The sequence below is a fragment of the Anguilla rostrata genome, chromosome 2 (genome assembly GCF_018555375.3).
Source record: "Anguilla rostrata isolate EN2019 chromosome 2, ASM1855537v3, whole genome shotgun sequence".
In the NCBI taxonomy this organism is placed as follows: domain Eukaryota; kingdom Metazoa; phylum Chordata; class Actinopteri; order Anguilliformes; family Anguillidae; genus Anguilla; species Anguilla rostrata.
This window is the reverse complement of record NC_057934.1, coordinates 19,772,833-19,800,387: the sequence shown is the minus strand read 5'-3', so window position 1 is coordinate 19,800,387 and position 27,555 is coordinate 19,772,833. Positions and strand designations below refer to the sequence as shown.

The window sequence follows — 27,555 nt, the reverse complement described above, 5'->3', positions numbered from 1 at the left end:
AGACATTCTCTGGACTGCTTGTGTCCAGGAACAGAGTAAACTAAACCTATTCTCAGCAGCAGCAGAAACAGGGATGGCATTCTCCTTTGTCTCATGGCAGGGGGCCAGAAATGGTTTACAGTCCTTGCCTGCTGTACCCATGTGCTCTACTGTTGCTATACCTCCTGCTACACTGCACATGTTCTTCTGCAGGATAACCCATCACCTCCTCCTGCTGTGCTTCAACACTATGCTTCAATCCCCCTCAATACACATTCCACACTTGGGAGACCACACTTCCTCGTCTCATCCAACACTTATGAATCTACTTCCCCTGTTCTTGGCCGAGCAGCTTGGGTAATCTCACTCTCAGCCATGGTCCCATTACAGTTGGATTTCTCCTCAAAAGTCATGTCAGTTAGAGGTCTGAACAGACCCCAAGATGGTTACACAACACAATTTACATTTTTTTAAAGCAGTAATTAGGTCCATAACAGCATGCCAGTCATCAAAAATCCAATAAAGAGGATAAGAGGACTGAGATAAGAGGCTCAGGGTTTGTAGCCTAGCAGCGACATCCAGTGACATCAGGCTTGATGATGCGTTACACTGTTATACATTTGGTCATTTATAAGAAAAATATCATATTATATAACTGGGGCATTTTGTGTTATAGTGGGTTACATTTAATATAGCACTTTGCTTTACAGTGCGTCACCCTCACCTGGATGATGACGTTTCACCACACATGAGCTGAGGTGGGTGAGGGACTTATTTTGCTAATCACACTGTAGCAGTGTGGATCAGGGGTGATTCGACAACCAGATTGACAGAAACAGACACAAAACTCATCCAGGACACCAGGGGGTATCATACTCTACATGAAACTTGCCGTGTACCTAATGAGAAACTTGCACTTGATACAGTCATCACAAGCCTCTTGGTGATTCTGTATTGCCACCTGCTGGCAAGCCTATGAATGTAACCGCAAGGTCAACATTCATGGCATTGATGTGCCGCAAAAGCTTGGAAACTCGATTTGTAACCATTGGTTTGCAGGGTCAAATTCACATTGCTTTAAACTTTTTTAAGCTACTGAAACTGAACAGTTATAAGGGCTTAAAGGGCAGGATCAACGAATGAGCTGAAGAAAAAACACACTAGACACTCATATATAATTATATACTCACACATACATACATACATGTACAGACACACACATACACATACACACACACACACACACATATGCACTTACAAGCATTTCAAAATGAATGAGGACAAAAATGCATTCACTTATGAAGTGTACCACCTACCATGAACTGACATTCGTTATGAAACATGAGCTTGATTGCCTGTTTTAAAATAACCATTATGCATATCGGCATTTGGTATATGATATAGGAATATGATATAACAGTATAACACAAACTATTTCATAAAAAAAAAAAAATTCACTCAGAAATAATCCTGGCATATTGTCCTTTCTTTGGACAACTGGCCACCCCATGTCATTTTTCACAGAAAAACCTAATTTGTGCTAAAATGTGCTCATAAGAAGCTCTTCTGCCAAAAAAACAACTTTGGAACCACAGACATAAATGTGCAAAATTAGAACTGAACAACAAACCTTTAAACCCTGCTTTCTGTCTGCAGGTAACATAAAGGAGCTTGAGTGAGCTTTTTTTTTTTCTTGTTTCAATTTTCACATGAGCTAAGCATATCTGCTGTATTTCATACAAAAGGGTCCTACTGAGCCTAAAAGGTAAAGGGAACACCCTTCAAAGCTGCAAGTAGGACTCTGTGGTATCTGCCATTAAATCTGGCAGGGCAAATTTAGCCACATTGGAAAGGTTGGCAGGTGTTCATTTTTAATCTTGATGTAAATAGAAGGAGTATCTGTCACTCGGCATGAGAGCACAAAATCAGCGAATACTGTGAATGTTAACGTGTCCATTATGAACCTACTGAAGGACCTACTGCCGGGCAAAAGAACTGTTGAAGGTTTGCACCAGCCAGGCATAAAAGTTAAGTACTACGCTGAATGTTTGTATGGTAAAGTTTGCAATCAGAACAGATGCTAGTTGCACCAGCTGAAGCCTGGCCGACGCATGGAATGCGAGCAGAGCAGGACAGGGCAGGGCAGGGCAGGGCAGGGCAGGACAGGACAGGGTGGTTTGTAGCAGTGGCTAGCAGCACTGTGGCACAGTTCTTAGCACTGGTCCAAGAAGGAGGTTCCAGGTTGAAGTCCTAGCCAGTATTTGTTATTCTTGGCACTCTTTTCTCTGGGGGAAGGGTGGATGTGACTACAGAGCCTATCCAGCTAGCTCCATTATGTGGGGTACTCGAGTTGAGTAGGTGGGGTAGAAGACTAAGGAGGAGACTTCTTTGACTGTAAACACAGGACCACAACAAGGCAAAAAAATGCTGCATAGTAGGCCTTTAACTTACCTTGGTCTGGAAGCAGCAGAAGAGCTGGGTCAGATAGGGGTGCCTCCTAGCCAGCGCCAGGATCCGTTTCTCTGTCAGGGTGCAGTCCACATCGTCGTCCTGCAGGATCACGTCCTTCTTCAGAACCTTGACGGCGTACACCTCGTCCGTCCCTCTCAGCTCCGCCAGCATCACCTGAGCCGAGGAAGAGGACACGGACACGGTAAACCCTGAGAACTCGACTCCACCTGTGCCTCCAGCTCTGCGGTTCTCCTCCCTTGCAATGAATCACTCGCTGTACACTGCAGGACACGTAATGCTGGATGTTAACATTCAAAGGCCTGCAGGGGGCAGCACTCTGATCTGATCAGAAGCTCATTTAAATGGAAGGACCACCCTCTCTGTACCCATGTGACATGGGCTGAGTAAAAGATGGAACAGTATTAGTTTTATTGACCAATCATCAGTACTGAATTTAGACCTTCATCTCCGTATTACTACTGATTACACAAAATTCAGAGAAGACCTCACAAGCACTCCTCACGCAGCCACAAGCCCAAAATGGCGGAGGAAGTACCTTGCCAAAGCTGCCTTTCCCCAGGACTTTAATGAAGAGGAAGTCTGACAGGTTCAACCTCTTGTGGAAGATTTTGTTCTCTCCGTTTTCACAATCCTCCTCAACACGTCCCAGGCCCCCATCCCTCGATGTGGACGACGACAAGGCCGGCTTGAGCTCCTGATTGCTGCGGTCAAGTGCCAGACTCGACCTGACGTTTTCCAGGTCTTTTATCTCTGTCAGAGACAGAGAAGAGGACAGAGAATCTGGGGACACAGAGGACAGGTTCATAAGTACTTAGATGGATGGGGAGTTGATGCAACTGTGTCAAAAAATGAGCTCTCTGCTATCCTGACTGCGGCGTGTGTGTACATGCACGCACCCTCGTCACAGGGAGAAGTAGGACCCGAAACTGAGCTGTCCTCTTCCTCCTGAGGAACGGTTTGCTGAGGATCCTGCCCTGCATTCAACTGAGAAGAGAGGAAACCATCATCATCCTCATCATTGCCAACCCTCATCATCACAATTATCAATATCATCATATCATCAAACATCTCCAACAATATAATCATCATCACCTTATTCACCAAGGTGCATTATTACATATTACACTGTCAGTTAATAATTTACAGAGAAATATGTTTCTTCGAGATTGAGGTTTACTTTTATATCTGCTACAGCACTACGACTTTGAAAGTCACTGTCCTTTAAGAAGGCGCTGGCAACAGCTCACAATTTATTTTGCACCCACCGGACTGGATGGATTATAGTTATACTCCATGCAGTAATCTTACCAGGGCCCTGCATAGATGCTTTATGCTGTAATCTTACTAGAGCCTGGCATGGATTCTTCATGCAGTAGTCTTACCAAGGCCCTTGCCTCTGGCCCTCACCCCTGGCCCCTCTTCCTCACTTGCCTTTTTCCTCCTCTGGGCGCTGCTGGAGATCTTGTCAGGGGTGACTCCCAGGTCCGACAGAACTTTGGCAATCCCACGAGCGTCCACACCACAGTTTGGCGCAACGTTGCTCTCACAACGCCTGTGTACGTTCATCTTACACACTGTAGAAACACAAACTGAATTATGAAATCCCTCCCTACTGTAGAAATGAATAAAGAAAAGACTATTTAAATTGACCTCTAGCATTAGTACTAGCATGGTTTTTTAGTCATTATTCTTTAAAAATGTCTGTCACATCACACTTCACAGAGGCAGACACAGTGACTGGATGGTGGTGGGACTACATTTCCCAGAGTCAGACCTGCTGACCTTTGCACTGCAGTCCTTGTCTGAGCAGGCCCCAAAGCAGGGAGCCACAGTGGTCGCAGAAGGTTGGGACTTTGTAATTGTGAATACTGAACTTGTGAGGTATGTTGACGCTGAAGCGTTGGGACCCCACCTGTAGAGGGCACCAGAGAGCCAAATTACACAACTGCTCCTAATTACATTTACACACAAAATGGAATGGACATTTTTTATGACCCACAATATTGTGAATTGATACAATGCAGGGATATAACCGCTAATTAAAAAATAAACAATGTATTTGAATTTATATAACATTTCAAAAGCTTACCTCCTCTGGTAAGTCTTCCTGCTTCTTCAGCCCTGGGCATTTAGTGATAATGAGCTCGTGGCATCGTTTGTGTACCACACAGGTACATACTGTACAGGAGAGAATTTTATTTATGTACAGCACATACAAAACAGGTTTGGAGTGAAGTCCTTTTCAGGAATTCAGGAAATTAATTCAAATGCACTTAATTGAATGAAAAATTCCCATAAAACACAAATTCAATTTCAGTTAGCTTTTCGCTCAACTAAATTGAAATAGAATTGACCCCAATCATGATATATACTATTAAAATGTGCAGGAGAGAACATCCATCATCATCCATTTAACTCAACCGATCTATTGCTGTATAAGCTGCACATGATAACTCACCTTGGCATTGGTAGCCTTGTTTTCCAATCACCCCCCTGCAGAGAGAGAGAGAGAGAAAGAGAGAAGGGGGGTGAGAAAATGGTTGTCAGATAAATTAGTCATTTTTTCATTTAACATCAAGGAATGAAGTACAATGATACAAGGGCACATCCATTGCAGTAAGCAGATGCACTCTCACACATATGTACACATATAAACAGACACATGTACAGACATACATACACACACTTATAAATGAACACACCTACCTATCCAACTAATTAATTATCTATTAGCAAGCTCTCTATCCCACCCATAGGGCTGCCAAACAATGGTTTGATAATTGAATGCCATTCCAATTGTAAAAAAAAAAAAACTGACATTCCAGCGTGAAAATTAATACTGGAATGTTACAAAAAAATGCTATATGTCTTTATTGCAGCTATCTTCCTTTCAACTAGGGTTGTGTTAAACCAAAATGTTAAGTTATGATGTTACTTGATGGACACGGCAGTTTAATTCCATCCCTGGTGCGAGTGGACCATGTATTTTCCTCTGTTGGGAATATAGTGAATAAAGTGAATAGTGAATTAAGTGAATAAAAAGCAACTGGCACTGGCCTCTTCACAAGTGGACTGTCTGGTGTTTTGGCAAATAACCTGCAGGCCATTGGCATAAAATGCTTAACCAGTTAAGTTAGTTTTACCCTTTTTTTCCACGCCAGAGTTTTGAGAGTTCTAGCATTTTGAGAAAATAACATGAAAACTACACTTGATCTTAGGTCCCCCTCCAAAAGGCTTTTTATGGTTTTAATAGCATTTTATTGTAAATTTTACATCAGAAAATTATTTTTTGTCACATTTCCTGAAAATTGTGTGCCTTAGTGATATTTAAACAAAAATATTATAAAGGGGGTTGACACGCAAGAAGGCTATGCATGCAGGACAAAAACATTAAAATGCACAGTAATTTTTTTGTATCCATTTTTAGGTGTTAATCTATTTTTAGGTACGCCTTTTGTTACTACAGAAAATAGCCTCTCATTTTAATATTGTCAATTCCTAATTATAAAAGAGTATTGTATGTAGACATTAAAAGCCATCTCAAATGTTCATGTTAACAGATTTTTCTTTTGTAATATATATTTGAATATATTCAAACATGTTTTTTTAAAGGAATATTCAAATGTGATTTTTGGCCAGTGTTGACAGCCCTACCCATCCATCATCATCACCTGGCCAGTTAGCTGGTGTAAAGCCTATAAATAGTGGATCATTTTCAGAAAGAAAAGAACAAGAATATGAATAATTCTTCAGTGAAAATGTTTGGGGAACCCTCGTTTTAGAGTATCAGCTGAAACATTTCTAGTGTAACGCCAGGAGAGGGAGCCAAACAGCTAAAATGACTAGAAAGCACACTCCATGCTGCAGTGAAAACAGAGAGGACGGAGTTCTGTTTAATGCAACAGGTATGCAGTTTGCTTTTCCAGGTATGCAAATTTTACCTTTGTATGGTGTATCAATGCCCAGAGGAGCCTCACAGATGTAAATAAATCATGAGAGAGTTTAACAGACAGAGGCTTGTGTTTTCATAAGGAAGGGGAGGAATGCGGACAAGGGAAAACACTCACATGTAAATGCAACCACATGCATGTGATGATACACATGCACCCACATGCAAAGACACCCAATAGAGAGGTGAAAGGGTGAGGGAGTAAGCAGGATGAGAATATGGGAAGATGACAGGGTGAGAAAGCCAGAAGGTAGAGTAGAGGAAGATGATGGAGCCATGTCCTACTCACCAGATGAAGTCACGGCAGTGGGAGCAGTAGGTGGGCTGGCGCAGGTAGGTGGCCATGAATTTGTGCCCGTTGACCTGGTGGACCCGCCTCCGGACTGCCCCCTGGCGTTTTCGTGGCCGCCTGCGCTCACGGAATACCCTCTCTTCATTTTCATTGGAGGGCGACGCTGCAGAGACAGGAGGACACTGTTAGGCATGGACGAAGCAACAAGAAGATTCTAGAACATGACTGCATCTTAACTCCCCTCTTTAAAAACATCTTTTATGCTAATTCAGGTTATGGTATTACCTATGGTTTTATTTTTTTTGTCTAAGGGTTTGTGATGGACGTAATCTGCACAAATTCAAGACCTGTACTTTAGGTGGTGCTTAGCATAGTTAATTTGCATTAGTGCTTTAGTGATGCTAAATATATGCTTGTCCATACATCTAGGGTAGCAGTGTAGCATATTGGATTAAGGAAAGAGGGGGGGGTCACTGCCATTGTATCCATGATACTCACTCCGAATTACTTCAGTAAACATACAGCTGTATAAACTGGTTGTATGTAAAGAACGAATGCTGTATAAGTCACTCTAGACACAGCACATTTTATGAACAGCCTCCCCATTTCTGGGTACAGCAATGTTTGGAACATTAATGTTATGAAAATGAAAGCAATCATGTTTAGTATTCTGTAGCATATTCTTTGCTTGTAATCACTGCTTGAAGTCTGTGACCCATAGACATCACCAAGTGCTGAGTATCTTCTCTGGCGATGCTCAGCCAGGCACATGCTTGCAGCCATGTTCATCTCCACCTTGTTTCAGGGGCAAATTACTTCAAGGTTTCACTTCAGCATATGAAATACATGTTCAACTGGATTCAGATTGGGTTGCCTACTTAGCCAGTCAAGAATTTTCAAGTTTTTGGCTTTGAAAAACCCATTCGCTCCTTTACCGGTATGTCTGGGATTGTTGTCTTGCTGTAGGATGAAGCGCCATCCAATGGGTTTCCAGGAATTTGCTTGAACTTGAGCAACGTGTCTCAGCACACTTCAGAATTAATTCTGCTGCTGCCATCAGCAGTTCAGTTCAGGGGCGCCACCAGGGATTTAGGGCCCCGTGAAAAGATCTCACATTGGGCCCCCTCCACCTCAGAAAATCTCATGTTCTAATATTTTCTGTGGGCCCCTGTCAGTCAGGGCCCTTGGAATCATCCTAGCCACCCCCCCCCCCCCCCCCCCCCCCCCACCCCCTTACGGCGCCCCTGCAGCAGTTACATCATCAATAAAGAGAAGTAAGCCAGTAACTGTAGCACTCATATTATGCCCAAACCATAACACCCCCACCACCATGTTTCACGGATGAGGTGGTGTGCTTTGACATCTTCGACAGTCCCTTTCAGCCTCCACATTTCGCTCTTGCCATCACTCTGATACAAGTGAGTAAGTGAAGTGAATCTTGATCTCTTCTGTCCATTAGATCTTTTCCCAGAACTCTGCGGGCTCTTTTAGGCACTTCTTAGGAAAATGTAACTTTGCCATCCTGTTTTTGCAGCAAACTAGGGGACTGCACCTTGCAGTGTAGCCTTGGTAGTTTGGTCTGTGAAGTCCTCTGCTGACTGCAGTCACAGACACATCCGTGTCTGCCTCCTAAAGAGTGTTTCTTTTCTGTCGGACAGGTGTTCGGGGGTTTTTCTTCATTATGGTGAGAATAATTTGCTTAATAACAGTAGCCTACCAGACCTTGGCATACCAGACCCTTTGTGAATACTGAGCTCACCAGCACTCTCTTTCTTCTTAATGATGTTCCAAACAGCTATTTTGGTAAGCTTAAGGTTTGTCCTATGTCTCTGACTGTTTTTATCTTATTTCTCAGCCTCATAATGGCCTCACTAACTTTCACTGGCACCACTCTGGTCCTCGTGTTGACAAATGCCAATAACAGGCTCCAAAGGCAATCAAAAGCCTAGAATCAAGACTAGATACTGAAAGCTCTGTTGTACCTGCACTAAGAAAGGAACTGAACACACAAGTAATTAGAAACACCTGTGAAGCCATTTGTCCCACATATTATGGTGCCCTGAAATTAGGGGGAATATGTATAAAAAGTGACATAATTTCTATAATCCAAAATGTATTAAAAAAATACCCTTTAACAAAAGCTGAGTCAGCCCTTCAGCCACATGCACACTGTTTGATTACAAACAGAGCCAAATCAATATAAAAATATGTCTTTGTCCCAAACAATATGGAGGGTACTGTATATTCTCCTACGTTGTGGCCCTGATAAGAGCCAAGATGAACGTCATGTAATGGCTGACCTGACTGGGAGGGATCAGAAGTTGGCCATAGGAGGAGGGTCAGACTGTAGATGTGAACATTAATACTTCAGACAGATATCCAAAACATGAAATTCTCACTTCTGGCCACAGTTATTCCAGACAGTCTAATGCATGCTTGCGTGCCAGCCACAAGGTGGCAGCACGTGGGCGCCGGTGCCCACTGATCTCTAATCGGATCAGAGATCAGCCAGGATGACCCAGTGACCCCCTTTGCTCTCTCCTTTCCCTCCCCCTCTCCTTTATCTCTCTCTACAGAGCAGGTACAGAATGTGCTGTAGTCATTTGAGCTGCATTAGCCTTGGCACAGAACACAGCAAGGCCCTGATACACAATACAGTGCCCACAGTGGGTACTGATACACCGCGTTAGGAAACTAGGGCAGGATCTCTTTCGCTCAATGCGATGCGGAGGAGGATATTTGGATAAAGCAGCAAAGAGGTTTAAAACAAAGGGAGCGATGCTAATCTCGTGATTGATTCTCACTTAAAAATTCAGTGTGAGAAATAGGGAAATGCAGTACTTCATTATACATAGAGATGCTGCTGAACGTAGCTTGGCTCATTATACCCCTTTCCTAATGTAGATCAGGACCCAGACTAGCTAATTATACCCCTTTCCCAATGTAGATCAGGTACCAGGCTGGCTCATTATACCCATTTCCCAATGTCGATCAAGTACCAGGCTGGCTCATTATACCCCTTTCCCAATGTAGATCAGGTACCAGGCTGGCTCATTATGCCCCTTTCCCAATGTAGATCAGGAAGTAGGTTTTGTATCAGTGATTTTCCACTGTCTTTCTTTTCAGTCAACACAGAACTCCCCATGTGAGCTCAACTAGCCACAAAGGCAAAGTTGGTGAGGTGACTTAGATAAGGTAGTTGGAAGTCAGACGTGCCACTATCTCATCGTTCACGGAAACTTGTGCATGTGTTTGTGTGTGCGTGTTTGTGTGTGTGTGTGCGTGTGTGTGTATTTGTGTGTGTGTGTGTGTCTGCATGTGTGTGTGTGTGTGTGTGTGTGTTTGTGCATGTGTTTGGGTTGCACGCATTTACGAGATAGCTGAGTAGATAGTAATCTGTTTCATATTGCAGAATAAGGCAGGGCTCTCAGATGTCCCTGAAAAACCCTGCAGTCCTCACCCAACACACACACACGCACACACATCCTCCGTATGCATGCAATCCCCTGAAGTAGGCAGGCTTTCACTGTGGAACAAGTGAAATCCAGGACAGCCAGCTAGCTTGCTCCCACATTCTGTACCACCCACTCACCACAACCCCAATGAACTAAGATGCGGTAAAAATTATATTTCACTGTATCTTTATTTCCTCTCTGTGGTCCCACAAACCAATGCCCAAAAGGAGCACCCAGTGCTACATTCTGTGAGCAGAATGGGCTGCCATCACTAGACCACACAACCCGTTTAACTGCCAGCACCATTAACTGCTTGGAGCAGAGCTGAGAAACCAACCAACAGCACACCCTACAGTCCCCATCATCACTGTGGATAACTTATACATAAATATATATGAGTGACCCTGGTTAAGCTGAAAGGGTCAGTGTGACTTCTACTTATTATTCTGTGATGTTAAACCGTCAACATACTCAAACAATCACAACCAGAGGGTTGTGATTCTTTCTCTGGCCACCAGGTGGCAGTGTCAGACATCTTGCCCAGAGCTCCATTCTGTGGCCTGTCACCATAGGTTTGGACTCACGTTGTGTTGTAGAAAGTATTATGACAGCACATTGTTTGATTTTATTAAGCACGAGCTCTGTGACAAACAGAGCAGGGTCCTCTCTCTGACAGCTAACAGCCAAGTACAGTAGAAGGCATTAGGGTACACATAAACACAGACAGCCATACAGACACAAACACACACATATGCACATCTGTACACACACACAAACATAGACACACACACAGATGCACATACACATAATCATACAAGCATCTCACACATATACACAGATACCCATCCACACAATCATACAAACAAGCAGCTCACACACACACACACACACACACAGATGCAGAGCCACACAATCATACAAACAAGCAGCTCACACACACACACACAGATGCAGAGCCACACAATCATACAAGCAAGCATCGCAAACGCACGCAAACCCAAACACGCACACCTGCATGTTCACACAACTCAAGCGCACAGACACATTCATGTCCACAAATTCAAATACAAACACGCAAGCAAACGTGCATTAAGTCACAAATGTGTGCGTGTGTGTGAATGAGCCCCAGGAAACATCCGCAGCTCATTCTCACCCAGCAGAGGGACAGCAGGCCCCTCAACAGACCAGACAACAAGCGACACAGGCCCCGCCCACGCCGGCCCTTCATCAGAGAGAGAGAAGAGCAGGGGATCCGAGGCGGGTGTGTGAGGTGAGACCACTTCAGCCGTGGAGAGTCATCGACCGCCGTGCTTCAGAGCAGCCGGAGTGCCATCGAAACCGCGCCGATCCCGGCCCCCGCCGCCGAGCGCTCACCCTGCCGGCAGTGCCGCAATCACCGGCCTTCAGCTCCATTCCCACTCTTACTGCCAGGGGTCGGGGGGCTCGGAGCATCCACGGCACAGCCCTCTACTGGGAACAGGCTGTACAGTACACCAGTGGTAACCAACCCTGATCCTGGAGATCCACCACCCTGTAGGCTCTCATTCCAGTCCTTACAAAACACACCTCATTCAACAGCTAGAGATCTTGTTGAGCTGTTAATTACCAGAGTCAGGTGCATCAAATTAGGATTCAAATGAAAAGATACAGGATGGTAGATCTCCTAGAACAGGGTTGGTTACCACTGCTCTACACACTAGCTAGCTCCATTGAAGGCCCTTTCTCTATCATTGCTTAACCTTAATTTACACAGGGTAGGTTGACTGAGCATGCATACTCTTTTACAGCAATGCCCTGTTAACACCCCTAAATTACTCTAACCACCGTGTCTGGATTGTGGGAGGAAACCCACGTAGACACAGAAAGAACATGGAGACTCCATGCAGAAAGGAAAGAAAGGATCCGGACAGGATTCGAACCCAGGAACTTTTTGCTGTGAGGCGACTATCCACAGAACTGTATCGTGCCGCCCAAGGGATGTGATGATATCAGTAGCAACAAGCACCAGGTTTTCATGAATATTCTAAAACTGTAATTTAGAACCAGAAACTTGTTGCTAACTGAAACCGAGTAAGGCAGGAAAGAGGACAGAAGGACTGCAGGAGCTGGCAATGTGGGTGCTGTAGAGATTTTGTGATGTCAGGGAGACTGAATGTGTCTTCAGTTTGACCAGGTTCAGTTTGACAATCACCTGGCGTAATGGGGGAGGCTGCTTGAGCTTGTCTGAAGAAGATCTGCACAATCCATGGAGGCCCTTGTCTGACCTAAGCAGGTTTTCAACAGAAAGACCAGAGTGAACATCACAGACTTACTCCTACAGAATTTGATTACTCTATTCTTCAATTCCAAAATGATTTCACCTTAGATAGGCAACACTCAACTCCAATGAGCCTACCTCCAGCCTTTCAGAGTTCTATGTCAGTGATGGGTGGGAGGAGTAAGAGGCACTCCCCTCCTCTCTCTATCCATCAGGTAGTGAACACTCAAAGTAGTGCCCCCTAGAGACTGATAAGATTAATTACAGAGGAGCATTCCCCCTGGAGAAGGCATATTTCACTGCTCCAATTTTCAGTATAATCACAGGAGAGAGAGACACACACACATTGGGCCTCATTCACGAAACATATGTACGATCACATTTGATCATAAACTGCATGTAAGAATGTTTCCAACAACATGTTGGCAATCATTTTTTTCTTATCTGTATTTGTTCATAGTGGTTTCCTGATGCACATCACATGAACAAGACTGTGCATAAAATTTGCAAACAGCCAGCATTCATCATCTCATACACTTGGGATATGCACAAAAACAAAGGTCTGCATATGTGTCATGAATCTCATATTGTGTTTTTCATAGGAACATTTTTAAGAACAAAAGGTAGAATAATTTAAGAGAAGTTTCGTGAATGAGGCCCATTGTGCATGCATTTGCAGGTTTTTGTGTGTGTTTTATTTATTTTTTATTTAACCTTTATTTACCCAGGGTAGGTTCGCCGAGCATGGATGCTCTTTTGCAGGAACACCCTGCTTCACACTCATTCACACCTGGGAGCTGCCCAGTACAACCACAATCCTCTATTGTTGGCCACTGAGCAGCTCCACTGGAGGGAGAGAACATTTATTTTAGCCAATTAAATCAGGGGATGATTAGGCGGCAAGTTTTTGCGAGAGCCAGAACTGGGATTTTAGCCAGGACACCAGGGAACCCCCTACTCTTTGCGAATAGTGTCATGGGATCTTTGATGACCACAGTGGGTCAGGACCTCGGTTAACGTCTCATCCGAAAGACGGCATCTCCTACAGCACAGTGTCCCCGTCACTGCACTGGGGCATTGGGGTTTATTTGACCAGAGGGAAGATTGCCCCCTGCTGGCCCACCAACACCACTTCCAGCAGCAACTCAGTATTCCCTGGTGGTCTCCCATCCAAGTAATAACCAAGCCCACACTTGCTTAGCTTCAGCCAGTCGGCAGGAGCAGAGTGCGTGGTGGTACGGCTGCTGCTGGTGTTATTTTCAGTAATAAGAGTACCGTAGCTCTTCACACGGCATCTCAAAAAGATCCTTATGACACACGTATATGGTTTCACCAACATCCATAAAATGTTTGATATTCATCAATGTGCTGTACGTACAATACTGTAACCGTGGTGACCATTTTTAAGTCACGACCAGGCGGTTTCCGAATCAGCATACTTGCCTACTATTGTTGAGTATAATGGATGAAAAAAGTAGGCAAAATTTTCTATAAACGCACTGCACTTAAAATCCCAGGGTAGTATACTTCCACCGTAACTGCTGGTTCATTCTGAAAAATAACTGAACAACAGCACAGGGGTAAAACTTATATGATATGATTGTGATCGACCAAGAAAAAACCAAGCAACGCATACCAAGTCCTCTATCAGTAAACTTGAGTGAAATCAGGATGGTGAATTACTCCAATTCTAGCATAGCTGAATAGCTACAGTATATGGACCCAACTTGGAACCAATTAGTTTCTAAATCATAGCAAAAGTCCTGCAGATGAGGGTAAGTACAAGGTTATACACAGCACTTTGATCATGTGCTTCATCATTTATTAAACTTGCGCTTTTGGTGTTTGTACCTTGTACAGTTCTCTTTAACGATCAGTAATTCTGACTGGATGAGAGCTTCTCCCAAACAAATAGACAAATAAAACCATTGGCAATAACATTAAGACATTTTCTGGATTTTCCCTGGACTCACTTGCTGATTATGCATGCCTTGCATGTCTTCAGACACAAGACTAGATCTCCAGCCTCTCAAATGTTACTGATTTTTAAAAAATTATTTTGTTGCAATGTCCTTCAGTTGTATCTGATTGGCTAGCCTTGGTAAACACTGATATTTTTTGGTTAGTCCTCCAAGTTAATCAGGTGTTCAAATTATGTGCTGAAATAATTTTAATGCTATGACAACATAACTGACTGAATGTGTTCATCCGAAGGGTACACGTTCTTTCCTCTCCTACTGTGGTATTGGGCTAGTGGAGAGGTGGTCAAGCACAGCCTTCACCAAGACCTGCAGAGACTGACCGAACAAACCCACGGGGGAAGATGTGAAGAATGCAAATGAGAGGATGCGCTACTCAAACAAAAAGGGGATTGTGGGAGATTCCAGGGCCCTGCTTGGTTGTGTGGGAGCGCACGCACACGCATACACAATCACACAGGCACACACTCACACACACACGTATGCAAGCAAACACACACACACACGCACAAACACACACACATTCGGAAAAGCTTCAGAAACACCGCCAGTATATATAGGATGATATTATGCGGATCAAACAGTGAGGGAACGGTACGAAAATAGAATTATATAAGCAGCCATCTGGTGCAGGACTAACAGGCGAAGATGGCAGGAAATAGAGCCGCTGAGCGAAAGATACATGGAGAAAGATGGCCCTGAAAACCACCGATGAACAAACTACGAACACCTCCCCAAAGAACAGGACATGCTATGTGACCACATTGACAGAGGGGAGGTGCATTTCCTCTTGCACTGTAGTTAATTTTCACAAATGTGTCGGGCGTCCTTTCGAAAAATACTAAACAGTGTTCAAACACTCTGTCGTACTTACTGAAAAATGTACAGGTGTATTGACCAAAGGAAATGCCGCATTGGCTGGTAAAAGGGGACTAAAATATATTATGCTATATTCATGAAGGGGAAGAGCAAATCTTCATGGTAGAGAATGGAGTGAAAGATGAGACAGGGGGTTGCTCCAAAAGTACAGAGCAGGGGGGGCAGGGATAAGGAGCATGGGGCAGGTCAGCCTCCTTTGTCTGCCATGGATCTGATCTCGTTGGTGAGTGCAGATTGGACACAGGGGACACCCCGCGTTGGAATCAATTCGAAAGGGCAAAGGACACACGGCAGTCTCCTGGCACCATCTCTCTCTGACCTCACCACCTCCCTGACACAGGCATCTGCAAACCTGCTCCTAGAGAACCACATGCTCTGCTGGTTCTCCCCATTACTCTGCACTTAATTAACCAATTAGAGCAGTTGATTAGACAGTTAGGTCACTTCAGCTGTTTACATGGGTCTCAATTAGGTACGGATTTTAAGGTGAAAACAAAAACCGGCAGACCAATGTTGCAGACCCATGCTCTAACACCTTTTTCTGACATTGCATCTCCTCCTATCTGCCTTGGTCCCATTCCCATACAGCCGTGAAGAGGCTGAACAACTGCCTTTCACCCAGCTGTGATCAGTGCAAACCACAGGAAGGGTCAGGTTAAGGGCCAGGGGGAGGAGCCACCATGCTCCATCCAATCAGAACATGAAGGCGGGGGTGAAGGTCCAGACAACAGTGTCGTTAATCCTCAGCTGATCCCCATCTACTATTTTCAGCCAGCAAAGTCAGGAGTGCTTTCCCTCACCATTGGCCCGACACCACTTCACAAAGAGCTAACCAAAACCGAGATACACCAGTCATGTACACGACAGTAAAAACAAGTACAAATATACACACTTTCACACCCACATAGGCATACCATATGCCCACACACAGGTGTATGCGCACACATACACAAACACACACACAGACACAGTCAGGTCCAGAATTATTGGCACCTTTGATGAAAATGAGGATGCATCTAATGAACAACACAAATAAGGAGCTACAGTGAGCCCCATAATGTTTGGGACAATGACATTTTTAAAATTTTATTTGCCTTTGTACTCCACAATTTTAGATTTATAAGTAAACTATTTGCATGTATTTAAAGCACAGGTTCTCAGCTTTTATTAAAGGGTATTATACATGTATACACTTTGGTTTCAGCATGTAGAAATTATAGGACAAAGCAACTAGCCCCTGAAACAAGCAGGAGCTGAAGATGGCTGCAGTCCATGCCTGGCAGAGCATGACCAGGGATTATATATGGCAGAAATGTATATGTCCAAATGGCCCTAATTGTGTATAAAATGTTGTAATTTCTACAAAATGGAACCAAGGTATATAAAAATACACTTAAATAAAAGCGAATGTGCACTTTAACCACATGTTAATTGCTTTATTACACATTTTTTATTGTTGGAGTACAAAAATATGTCTATGTCCGAAACATTACGGCGCTCATTGTATATTTTTTGCTAAAATATATGAGAAAGGATATACTTCTATTCTTTAAAAAATCTTTTTGTTTTAGGTTTATTAAATAATACTATTGTTTCCTAAGAGAGTAGGGGTCAAAATGAGAGCCTTTTAAATAAAATTGAACAAAGATCAACCTGTAAAAAAGTTCTCATTCATCTCATTCTTAAGCTATTGTATTGTGGCCTTCCTGTTTCACAAGGGAATAAAAATGAGGTAACCCACATGTAAAATCCCTTTGTCATCCATCACCATGGGGAAGGCCAAATAACTGTCAAATCACAAAAGACAGATGGTTCTTGGCCTACACAAATCAAGTACGTATAAATGGGTACGAAAATACACAAATGGTTCAATAATCAAACATATGGAACAGTTGAAAACTTGCCAGGAAGAGGAAGTAAGTCCATGCTGTCTCCACACACGATGAAGAAAATGGGGAGGGAGGCGAAGAACAACCCAGTGGTCACAGTTTAAGAACTACAGAGTTTAGTTACATCTTGGGGTCAGCAGCACCTCCATGCTGACAGGCTTTTTGAAGGGTTTTCACAAGCACACACACATGCACACAAACACAGGCATGCACACATGCATACACGCACACACATACAAAACCACACATCCACAACAAGCACATGTACACACACACACTCACACGCACGAACGCAATTAACAAACAACAAGGCCAGGTTAAAACCTAGTATATGGGTGAACCTAACACACTTCATCCGGCCGACCAATGGTGTAACTTCATCACTCACTCAGTCACAGACATTCCCTGCTGCGGTCCAGCCAAAAACCCACACATAAGGTATGCATGAACGCACATACCTAAATGCACACCCACAACAAGCACACCTACACACACACACGCACCACCAGTACAAATTCCAAATTACCTGTCATGTCTCATTCTTGTGTAAACTCACAAAAATCAAACAAAGAATGTCAAACTATTTGATTTTTAAAATTTAACACTGTCTTGTATGCTTGAGTTAAAACTTTTTTTTCAAATAGAAGTACCCAGCTGTAATCAGCAAGCCAGTACCCAAGATGTAGACTGTCAGCTCCTGCATTCCTGCACAGATGGAACTCTACTGTGAGCAGACCATCTGGTTAGTCTAGAAAATCTGTGTAATTCGTCTCAGAGGAGAGCAGAAAGTGTGCCCACCACCCTCACCGTGTTGATGTGTGAATTTATACTGCAGCACCGGTTTAAAAAAATAATCAAGCCTATTTCTGCACCCGTGAAACATCAGTGAAATTGGGGAACATGAATGAATGCATCAATCAAAGCAGGAAGGATGGAGAAAAGGGGAAGTTCACAAAGCGGTTTGAATGTGTGAACCGCCTGACTCAAACCGATTGGATAATCTGTGAATCAGAAGAGTATGTGCGTCATGCATTTGAAATATTTCAGTCCCTAAATAATCACAATTTGGTGACTAAACTTGTCATATCCCCTCAGGTGAGACAGCACTAATAAATATCTCAGTGCAACAATATGATGAGTGATGAAGGCAGCATAGCAAGCCAATCAGGCCTGAAAAAAGCAAAAAATGCATAGCTAAAATGAGTTTCATTATACTTCTAAATCTGGGACGGGCAACCGGGGCCTTAACTTAACAAACCAACTGGTCTGGCCTTAATTATTTAATTAGCCCAATCATTTAGTAATTAATATTTTAGCTACAATTCTTTATATAAGATCATGAATAAGTGTATTCAGCTAATCTGGCTGGTGTAATCGGTGACAATGTAAACCTGCATACACACTGGCCCTGCAGGAATGGAACTGCCCGCCCTTGTCCATACATCCATTCTAAATGGATGTAAATGGATGTATGGACAAGAATATATCTGGAATGCACTGAACCAGTGAGGCCTGAACTTTAAAAAGCAAGCCCCCGGGAAATGCGTTTGGAAGGAGTTCGCTATTAATCAACCATTTGTGCACCGCAACAGGGTCTTCCATCTTTACCCTCATCCTTTCAGGGTCTGAACTGAGTGCTTTCAATCGGCGAGCCAGGGGCGGGGTCAAAAATAGCTTCTCTGCCTCAGAGTCGCCCCCCCCATTCCAGACTTCATCACCAAGCAGGAGGGATCGAGTGACCCCCTGCTATCTGTGAAAACACGAGCAGCATTTCCATCTCATCGCTGTTATCACAGAACCCGCTGTCTGCTTTGACCTGTCAGTGGTGGGTTGCAATGGCTATGGGTTTCACAGTGTCGTGGGTTTTTTTTTTTTTTTGGTCATCATAAATCCGGTGCGTAGGGGTTAGGGAAGGGGTTGCTAAACTGCAAGATCCACTCGTATATTGTGTGGGGGGCCTCCTCCCCTCTCTGCTCTCTCTCCTAAATGTGAATACTAACTGGCAAAAGTAATGCAATCGTAGTTTTAAACAAATATCATAATGTTTTTCAGTTTCACTGTTATATACTGAAAGTGCCTTTAAATTAGGACTGCAAACCACTTAGCAGATTAGCCACATAATGGTTAGGCCTACATCATGTCACATGGGCCGGGGCATACCAAATAATGTAAATATCAAATACACATTTTGAAATAATAGCATATTGGATACATCGGCTACATTTGATCCCTACAGACTCTATAAATGTATTCTACATGCTATTGTCAAAGAATAGGTAAGTATCTATATCAATAGGATACATTAAAAGTTATAATTGAATTCCTAAACACCTGCAAACCCAAATATGTGGTATAAAATGTATGCAATAGTAACAAAAAGTAAAATAGGAGGGGAACAAACATTGAGATAGCACAAGCAGCCTTGTTACAAAGCAAATAAAACATCTGTGGATTTCACCCAATGCCATATAACTGTGTATACAGTACATCTGCAAACAGACACGTTGCTTATCCATCCAATGGAAATTGGGCTGGGATCCATAACCAGGGCCACATACAACAGAGCCTCAGGGGGTGTCCTTGCATATCTGCATTTCCCAACCCCCCTCGTCCCCATTTACCCGCACTGAATCAGAAACCAGGGCAAAGGTGCCACAGCCAATCAGACATGAGCAACTAATGCCCTAAGGGTTTTCACAATCGAAAGATTTTAGGTTCACTCAGAAGAACCTGACATTTTTCTGTTGAAAAAAAACCTTAAGAAAACTGAAGGAAAGATTTTTGCTTTATCCGAAGAAAGATTTTTTCATTGTATTTTGCAAAAAAATCTACTTTATTTAAATATAACCTCATACCTTGAGCCCCTCAGGAGCAAAATCTAAGCTTTCCTTCTCATCAGAATTTCACAGCTGAATTTTGAATCACTGAGGACCAGGCAAAGGGCATATGTTATAACCTTCGGGCTAAAAATTCAGTCGCCTCACTTACAGAAGCACTTGGTCTCTGTGGTCCCCATGTGGCTGACATAACCTGTTCAGCAGACTCGTGTATTTCATTTGCCAGACATCCTCGTCCTTGAAACCAGAAGCGTCCAATTTTATCTGAAAAGGGCCGGTGTGGGTGCAGATTGTGTCTTCTGTTTTAGCCCAGCGCTACACCTGATTCAACGAATTAACCAATCATGGTCTTCAATCAAGACCTTGTCAAGTCTAATCTTTGTGCCGGGTTAAAACAAAAAACTGCACCCATACCGTCCTTTTTCTGATAGGATTAGGCACCCCTGCTCTAAACACTCAAATTTTCTGAGCATAAAACTCTGAGACTCAGCTAATGACACACCATCAAACTACAACACGCCACTAACACAGCGACGAATCTGAGCACTGCACCAAGGCACCTCAACGCAGCGACGACGCACCTCAACTCCTGAAAACCGCTGACACGGCAGGACGATAAACGCCTGAACGCCTGTCCTTACCTTCGCAGGAGGATCCCGACAATTCAATGGCAACAAACACCTTCCCCTCCGGCTCCAGATCTATCTGCAGTGTCGCAAAAAAGAGGGAGACAGAAAAGAGGGATTTAGAAATACAATACATAAGCCACTGCACATTCAGATTTTCACAGCAGGTTCTACGGCACAGTGCCCAGATCACTGTGCTGGGGCACTGGAGTTTATAATGGCCCAGGGGGAAAATGAACTGTGCGCTTACTGTACTGCTGACCCAAACAAGAAATCGTCGTTTATCCGCATCAGACAACACATTCAGTGGACGATGAGACCGATGACAGCGTAAACGACAGAATCCGTGCTGTCCTTCATACGTAAGGCGGCCAACAAGGATTTCACTTCTCTACCGCCTACACTCCAGCAGGGCCCAGGCTCTTCACTGACGACAGGCGGAGAAGACAGAGCGTGTAAGGGGATTCAGCTTCATTTATTTATTTATTTATTCGCTGGGCTGACAGTGGAAGGGAACCCACGCGCCTTCCAGCGGGGCGAACCACCCACCACACCCGCCCGCTCGAGAGATAAGACTAATCCCGGGACACGGCTCGGGCTGCGAAAACAGAGAGCTTTCAAAAATGCACAATTTCACCTTCGGGGAGGTAGAAATCCATTTCGATTAGATGCGGGGGAACGGTCCTGAAACATAACGTCTGGGTGATGGCACTGTGGAGGAGGAACATGGAGCCAACCTACACTGATCGTCAACCGGTCGGGCACAGATTAACTAACGGGTGAACCTGAAACCTTCAAACCCCTCCCGCAAAACCTTTTTTTGGGGTGAGAGTGGGGTTTTCCGCTTGATGGCAGAGGGGTTTGAGTGGAACTGAGCACAACTGCTTAAAAATCCCAGGCCATAGAGGGTAAAGCTGAAAATATAAAAATTATGTCATATATAGTACTGGGTAACAAAAGGCTCAGATAAAACGTGTGTACCTTCAAACTGTTTGAATGCTCCCACCAATGTAAGTCCAAACTAGCGATCTGCAGATACTCTTCTGGACGCCACTGAGCTTCATGTATGACCTAAAAGCCCATGTTATGAACCTTCAGTCAGCCATTCATACATTACATGTATAGAGCTTTACCCACTGCTCTGAAGTAGTCCTAACAACTGGTCCATACTGATGCCACTGCTCCCCATTGCTGCTCTGACCACTGCTCGCTCCCCACTGAAGCTCTGACCACTGCTCCCCAACACTACTCTGATCACTGCTCCCCACTGCAGCTCTGACACTACTCTGCACTGCTGTCCTGATCACTGCTCTATACTGCAGCTCTGATTAGGTCTTCATGCTAATTTCTGTTGGGCATTGTTGCCTTGACCATTGCCCTAATAGCTGGTTTGCTACAGTGATCAGGACTAAGAATAAACAATCAGAATGCAGGCTGCACAGACTCCTGGTCTTCAAGGACCGCCTGCACTGCAACCATGTGACCAACACCAAAAGTGACAAATCATAGGTGCTTGTAGAGTGATTCACAGACAACGATTTTGAATTTGGACGCACAGATGGCACCAGCAGGGTCGAGGATCGTAAGCCTACAGAGGTGTGTCTTCATAAAGGGTACAGCCTGCTGTTAGGCATTCTGTGCATGGTTATCACACCACTGCCCCCCGTTGGTCTGGCTGGCTCACTACCGGCACAGAACTCTGCACTCACACTGTCTACTATCTACTTATGACTGTGTGTGAATGTGTGTGTGTGTGTGTGTGTGTGTGTGTGTGTGTGAGAGAGAGAGAGAGAGATGGTGAGAAATATAAACGGTGGGATATACAATTAAATGTGTGAATGTTAGAAAAACAAGAGTGTGACACTGATCTAATCCCTGATAAGAGCTCATAATGACAATCACACTTTATTGTCATAGTAAACATACAGTATATCTTTGCCAAATCATATACATAAAACAGAATAAAAGAAAAAAAATTGCATTATAAAAGATAGTAAATGTAACTAAAAAACGAATGAACAGTGGTAGGATATAATCTAATAAAATATTGACTAACCTACTAACAAACTTACTGTATCACTAAGAACTTGGTAATATAAAACAGCTACATTCCTGGTTCCAAATCTCACCATTACCACATTACACATTATCAAGTTCTTATTGAGAGTTAGGCCTGAATTCAATCAACATTTGCCCTTATCTTTTAAAATAAAGTTTCTTAAAAACACTGCTTGGTGAGTTCAGCAATCAAGGACTAAATTAGCAAAACTTTCTGAAGAAAATTAGTTTAGGACAAATGTTGATTAAACGTAGGCTTCTGTGATGGAATGGAGAGGTGTTGCTGGACCTGATAGAAAACCCAAGTGTTACAAAACAATTAAAAAATGTATTCAAACAGAAAATCCAGTGATTGGCAAGAGTTAATTAGCATCTATCTATGCCAACTCCGGAAATGAAAGGAAGGAACTACAAGCGAATCAAATCTTCTGTTCCAGAATGTTCCCTTTCCACATAGACACGGTGGGTGGATGTGTCAGGACTGTGTGGGTAGATACACATCATGGTTATCCAGATAATAAAAATAGAGATACAGATAATAACATATTTATAGAATTATCCTAAAACGTTAATTTGTTTCTACACACTGGCAGTTTGTGGATTTTCCAGTAGATTGCTCGACATAATACAGCCACAACGTGGGCCAATTTCAGACCAAATCACTCACACGGCAACCCAGCCTCCAGTTAACACTGCAAACCAGATGTAATCAGGGGAAACCAAACTGTCATACAAACCACAACCTCTTCAGCCTGTCAGGATGAAAAAAAAAATGAAAAAAAACGAACCAGGCACCAAAACAGACAAGGCCCAGTAACCAGCTCTTTCCTCTGTCAGAGCAGAGAAAGAACATCACCGAGTACAGACACATCGGAAAAGAACCTGGCCCTCAATGACAGAAGAACAATAGAAGGTGTTACGTCCTCAACAAAGGCTAAGACTGAGAATCTGGCAAACACGGATGGTTATTTCAATAGCTTTCACCACGGGATCCAGGGGTGTGTGATGTGTTTGGGCAGTGATTTACACAAACTGCGGTGGTAGCTGCTTTGGATTATTGTATCCGACAAGAAAATCAATAGAGGCAAAACAGCTCTATATAAAGAATATGAAAATGAAAATACGAACATAAACACAGGTAATAAGTGAGAATGTAGGGCCTGGACTTCAGGTAATACAGTATAAAGGCTGTCAGGGAGCAAGCAGGTAAAAAAAGTGAGTTAAGCGCATTATCTATGTACAGAGTCAGTAGGTAAATGTCCGTAGAGGCAAGCCACAGGAGAGAGAAATATATGAGACTTAGATACACATGCCAATTCCCTATCATTTATATATGCAACCATCCTCTAACTTACAACATGCTCACATGCACAAACACACATGCTCAGTGCTCTACAATAAAGCTTGCCCACCTGCCCATTGGCAAGCCAAATGAGCTAGCTCACAATCTAGTTTGTTCAAATCTCCATTTAACGGCGCTAAGCTAGCACAGAAGTTGAGTTTTGCGTGAAGACTAGTAGCAGGTACACTCAGTGAGTTGAGTCATTTGATTCAGTTCGCTAGAAAGATCAATTCAGTGATTTGTTCATTGGTTAGTTCAGTAGTTCTTCCAGTTAGTCTTTTGTTTGCAAATAATTCAATGGACTCATGTGCCACTTCCATGCATTCAGCACAGATCTGTTCAGTGATTCCTGATGGAAGCAAAGCCTGTGCTGCAAGTTAACTGACGTGCTCTGATGTTAAAACTCAATTTAAACCTCTGCACTTCTCACTTTAACTCAGGTGTGATCTGTTTTAAATACATATTTTTAAATAAATACAATTAGCAATGGTTTTTGTATAATTTGCTTGTGCCTGACTTGATAGCACATTGTTGAGGCTAGTAGCCTTTTTAAATCCCTGAGCAAAAAGGTTCAGAAAAATACCCTCTATCGTCGATGATATTTTCTTCTTAATGTTATATTTAGCAATAAAATGTGGCACTGTATCTCCAGATATATGGTAAATCATCATCTCTTTATTTTTACATAGGGCCCACTTGGCCAGTGAGTCTTCCCAGCAGGCTACATTTGTTAAAACAACTGTATTGTCCAGTCATTAGCAAGACATAGCCTAATTTGTGTACATAAATTCTGACACTGGCCTAAATAGCAATTCCATCATTGATATTGCTTATTGCAAGACTATTATTATTCTGTTTCAAAATTCCAAGGTGCAAAAAAACAAAAAAGATGCAAAACAGAAAAATGTCCCTAGTGAACAGTATTCTGGGATGTTCCAGCTCCAGTATCCAGTATCTTGTCCACCTCTCCATTTTCTCACACATAGCTAATTCTCTTGCATTGCGTTATGGGCTGTTTTCAGATCTGCCTCTCTCTGCCCTCTCTCAAGTGGGCCAATAATATTACACATTTAAAATAAAATTTCTGTGAATTTAAAATAAAATTGCAATAATGAAGCTAATTATTGAAAAATGAACGAATGCTTAAGACTGTATGTACTGAGGGAGCGTATCCGCTGAGGAAGAGGAGCTTCTCAGGCTGGGGGTGGGGGGAAGGGGGGTGGGGGTGGATGGAGGAGTGAGTCACATGACTGCATGCGTGGGTGTACAGTACAAGTTGAGAGAAAGTTTCAGTTTCCGTGCGCAAACTAGAACAGCAAAGAGAGCCCCTAGATGTTCGTTAAAAAGGTCTGTGCTGCTTAGGGGGGTAAAAAGAGATTTTTTGGGGGAGAAAGCAATGAATTTTTGATCTCATACGAAGTGTAAATTAGAGAAAATCCCACCCAGTATATCCCCCACCCCCTTTTATCATTCTTTCTCTTTCACTCAATCTATCGCTCTCACTCTTTATCTCACACACATGCATGCACGCAGGTCTGGGGGGGGCACAACCGGGGATGTTGTCCCGGGCCCAGCCTAGGGGGTGGGGGGCCAGGAGAGAGAGTGATCCTCACTCATAAATGTTGGCCATTGATTGGGGGCGGGGCCCATTGAAACATTTTGTCCCGGGCCCAGGCATCATGCACGCCGGCCCTGCATGCACGCATACACAAACTGACGCACATGATTCTCAGCACACACAAATATTGGCCATACTACAAAAACCACATACATATAAGAGAACATAATTGTGTTATCCTATCCCCTCCTATAGAGTGCTTAATTACTGAATGTACCCCACCTTTATTAATCATTCCGGCAGAACAGATTATGACATACTCTATTCATTTTAATTTATTATTACATCACCTGTTCCCTCAAGGACATTATGAGATCATAAGCTTCTTTCAAGTCATAAGCCTCATTAACTTGACACTCACAGTAATTCTTTACCGAGGGCCGCATACCTTGCATACCAGAGAAAACTTCCATTCATTTATTTAGTGTTAAGGGGTTTGTCACATGATGCGACACAAGAATACTGTGTAATCCTCATCACCTTCCCTTTCCATCTGTAAATGTAAGCTAAGACATTACGCCAAGTGTTTAAATTTGACATTTTATGTCAATCATACCATGCCATCTACAATGGCCACATAAACAGCACCTATATCTCAAGCCAATAAATCTGATCTAAGGAAGTGACTAATACAGTAATATAAATGTATTTATATTACATTTAAATCAAAATATTTAAATCAAAGTGGAGCCAGCCCCACAAACCATTCCTGCAGCCCAACATATTCAACATTGCAACTTTAATACCTGCTGAGGGATCTTCATTTGGGGAAAAAATTGGTTTCCCTGCCACTCTTTCTGTCTCTATAACTTTGTCTCACCCTCAGTTCAATTCAGTTAGATTTACTGGAATTATGTAGTATGCACTAACATTTTGTTAGTCACTCTGGATAATAGCAACTGGTAAATGTCTGTAACGTTACGTAATGTAATGTTTCCAAGACTACAGTATATATGAAATAGCCTATAGCGACCTTTCCTTTCTCTCTCAAAATTCAGTTTGCGTAGGTCCAGGCACACTCAGATGTGGGCCTGGCTGGTTCCCTTTCTCAGGGTACTGTGCATCAGAGCCCGAAGAGGGCGGTCCGACAGCGATACGGCTTCGGCCTCTTTGAGCTCCAGCCAGCAGTGCCACTCTAGCCAGACGGCGACCCAGTTCCCCAGCATCGGGCAGCAACCTTTGCACCCAACCGCCAGAACATGACACTGGGCCAAGTGACGCACGACATGCACGACCACGCGCTCGACTGCACACTCATTCTCTCCCCCGACAGAATGAAAGCGCGTCAGTTTAGATCTACCCGGACACAATGCCGACATCGCTTCTGTGCGTGCGTTTCATTGTTCCCCTACTTACGCGGCGGAACCATACATCCATGTGCAGTTACGATTCTTATATGCAATCTTGGCACGTAACAGACAGCTTATGTGCCCATGTTTCGCTGTTCCCCCAAGTTACAGTGCAGGCCGCTGACCTCGTGATTAGAAGCAGTGGAAACTTCACATGCTTCAGAGGACAGCACAAGCTTGTCTGCGTTGTCCTGAATAGATAGTAGAGGTTGCAGCAATGAGCGCCGATATGCATTTTGACTTCGATGTACAGTAAGGTGAAGGGTGCCGTTACCATCACGTGCTCCAGTTCACAGGCCATACACAAGCTTATGATACCCAAGCACAAAGAGACAGAGCAAGCTAGGCTGTGAGAGCAAGTCAGAGAGAGAGAGACAGAGACAGAGAGAGAGAGAGAGAGAGAGAGAGAGAGAGCGAGGGAGAGAGCGAGGGAGAGAGAGAGAGAGAGAGACTACTTTCTGCAGTAAAATTTAATGTAAACCAAATATAGAAAGCCATACATGTTCATGTTTCAGCTTTGCCATAGTTCATCAGTGGGTCTGATGTCTTCTCTACGGTCACTCCGTTAAATCCA

The 27,555-nt window shown here is 43.4% G+C and overlaps 1 protein-coding gene across 1 annotated transcript in view; it reads right to left on the bottom strand.

Annotated features, from left to right (window-relative positions):
- LOC135247527 (protein kinase C epsilon type-like) overlaps positions 1-27,555 on the bottom strand; it is a 52,920-nt gene that overhangs the window by 19,956 nt on the left and 5,409 nt on the right. The window contains exons 3-11 of the mRNA XM_064321067.1: positions 20,630-20,693; positions 6,690-6,855; positions 4,910-4,944; positions 4,541-4,629; positions 4,234-4,363; positions 3,883-4,025; positions 3,348-3,435; positions 2,987-3,231; positions 2,431-2,604 (exon numbers count right to left, since the gene is read on the bottom strand). Coding sequence (XP_064177137.1) covers positions 2,431-2,604; positions 2,987-3,231; positions 3,348-3,435; positions 3,883-4,025; positions 4,234-4,363; positions 4,541-4,629; positions 4,910-4,944; positions 6,690-6,855; positions 20,630-20,693 — 1,134 coding nt within the window. The remainder of the gene's footprint in view (positions 1-2,430; positions 2,605-2,986; positions 3,232-3,347; positions 3,436-3,882; positions 4,026-4,233; positions 4,364-4,540; positions 4,630-4,909; positions 4,945-6,689; positions 6,856-20,629; positions 20,694-27,555) is intronic.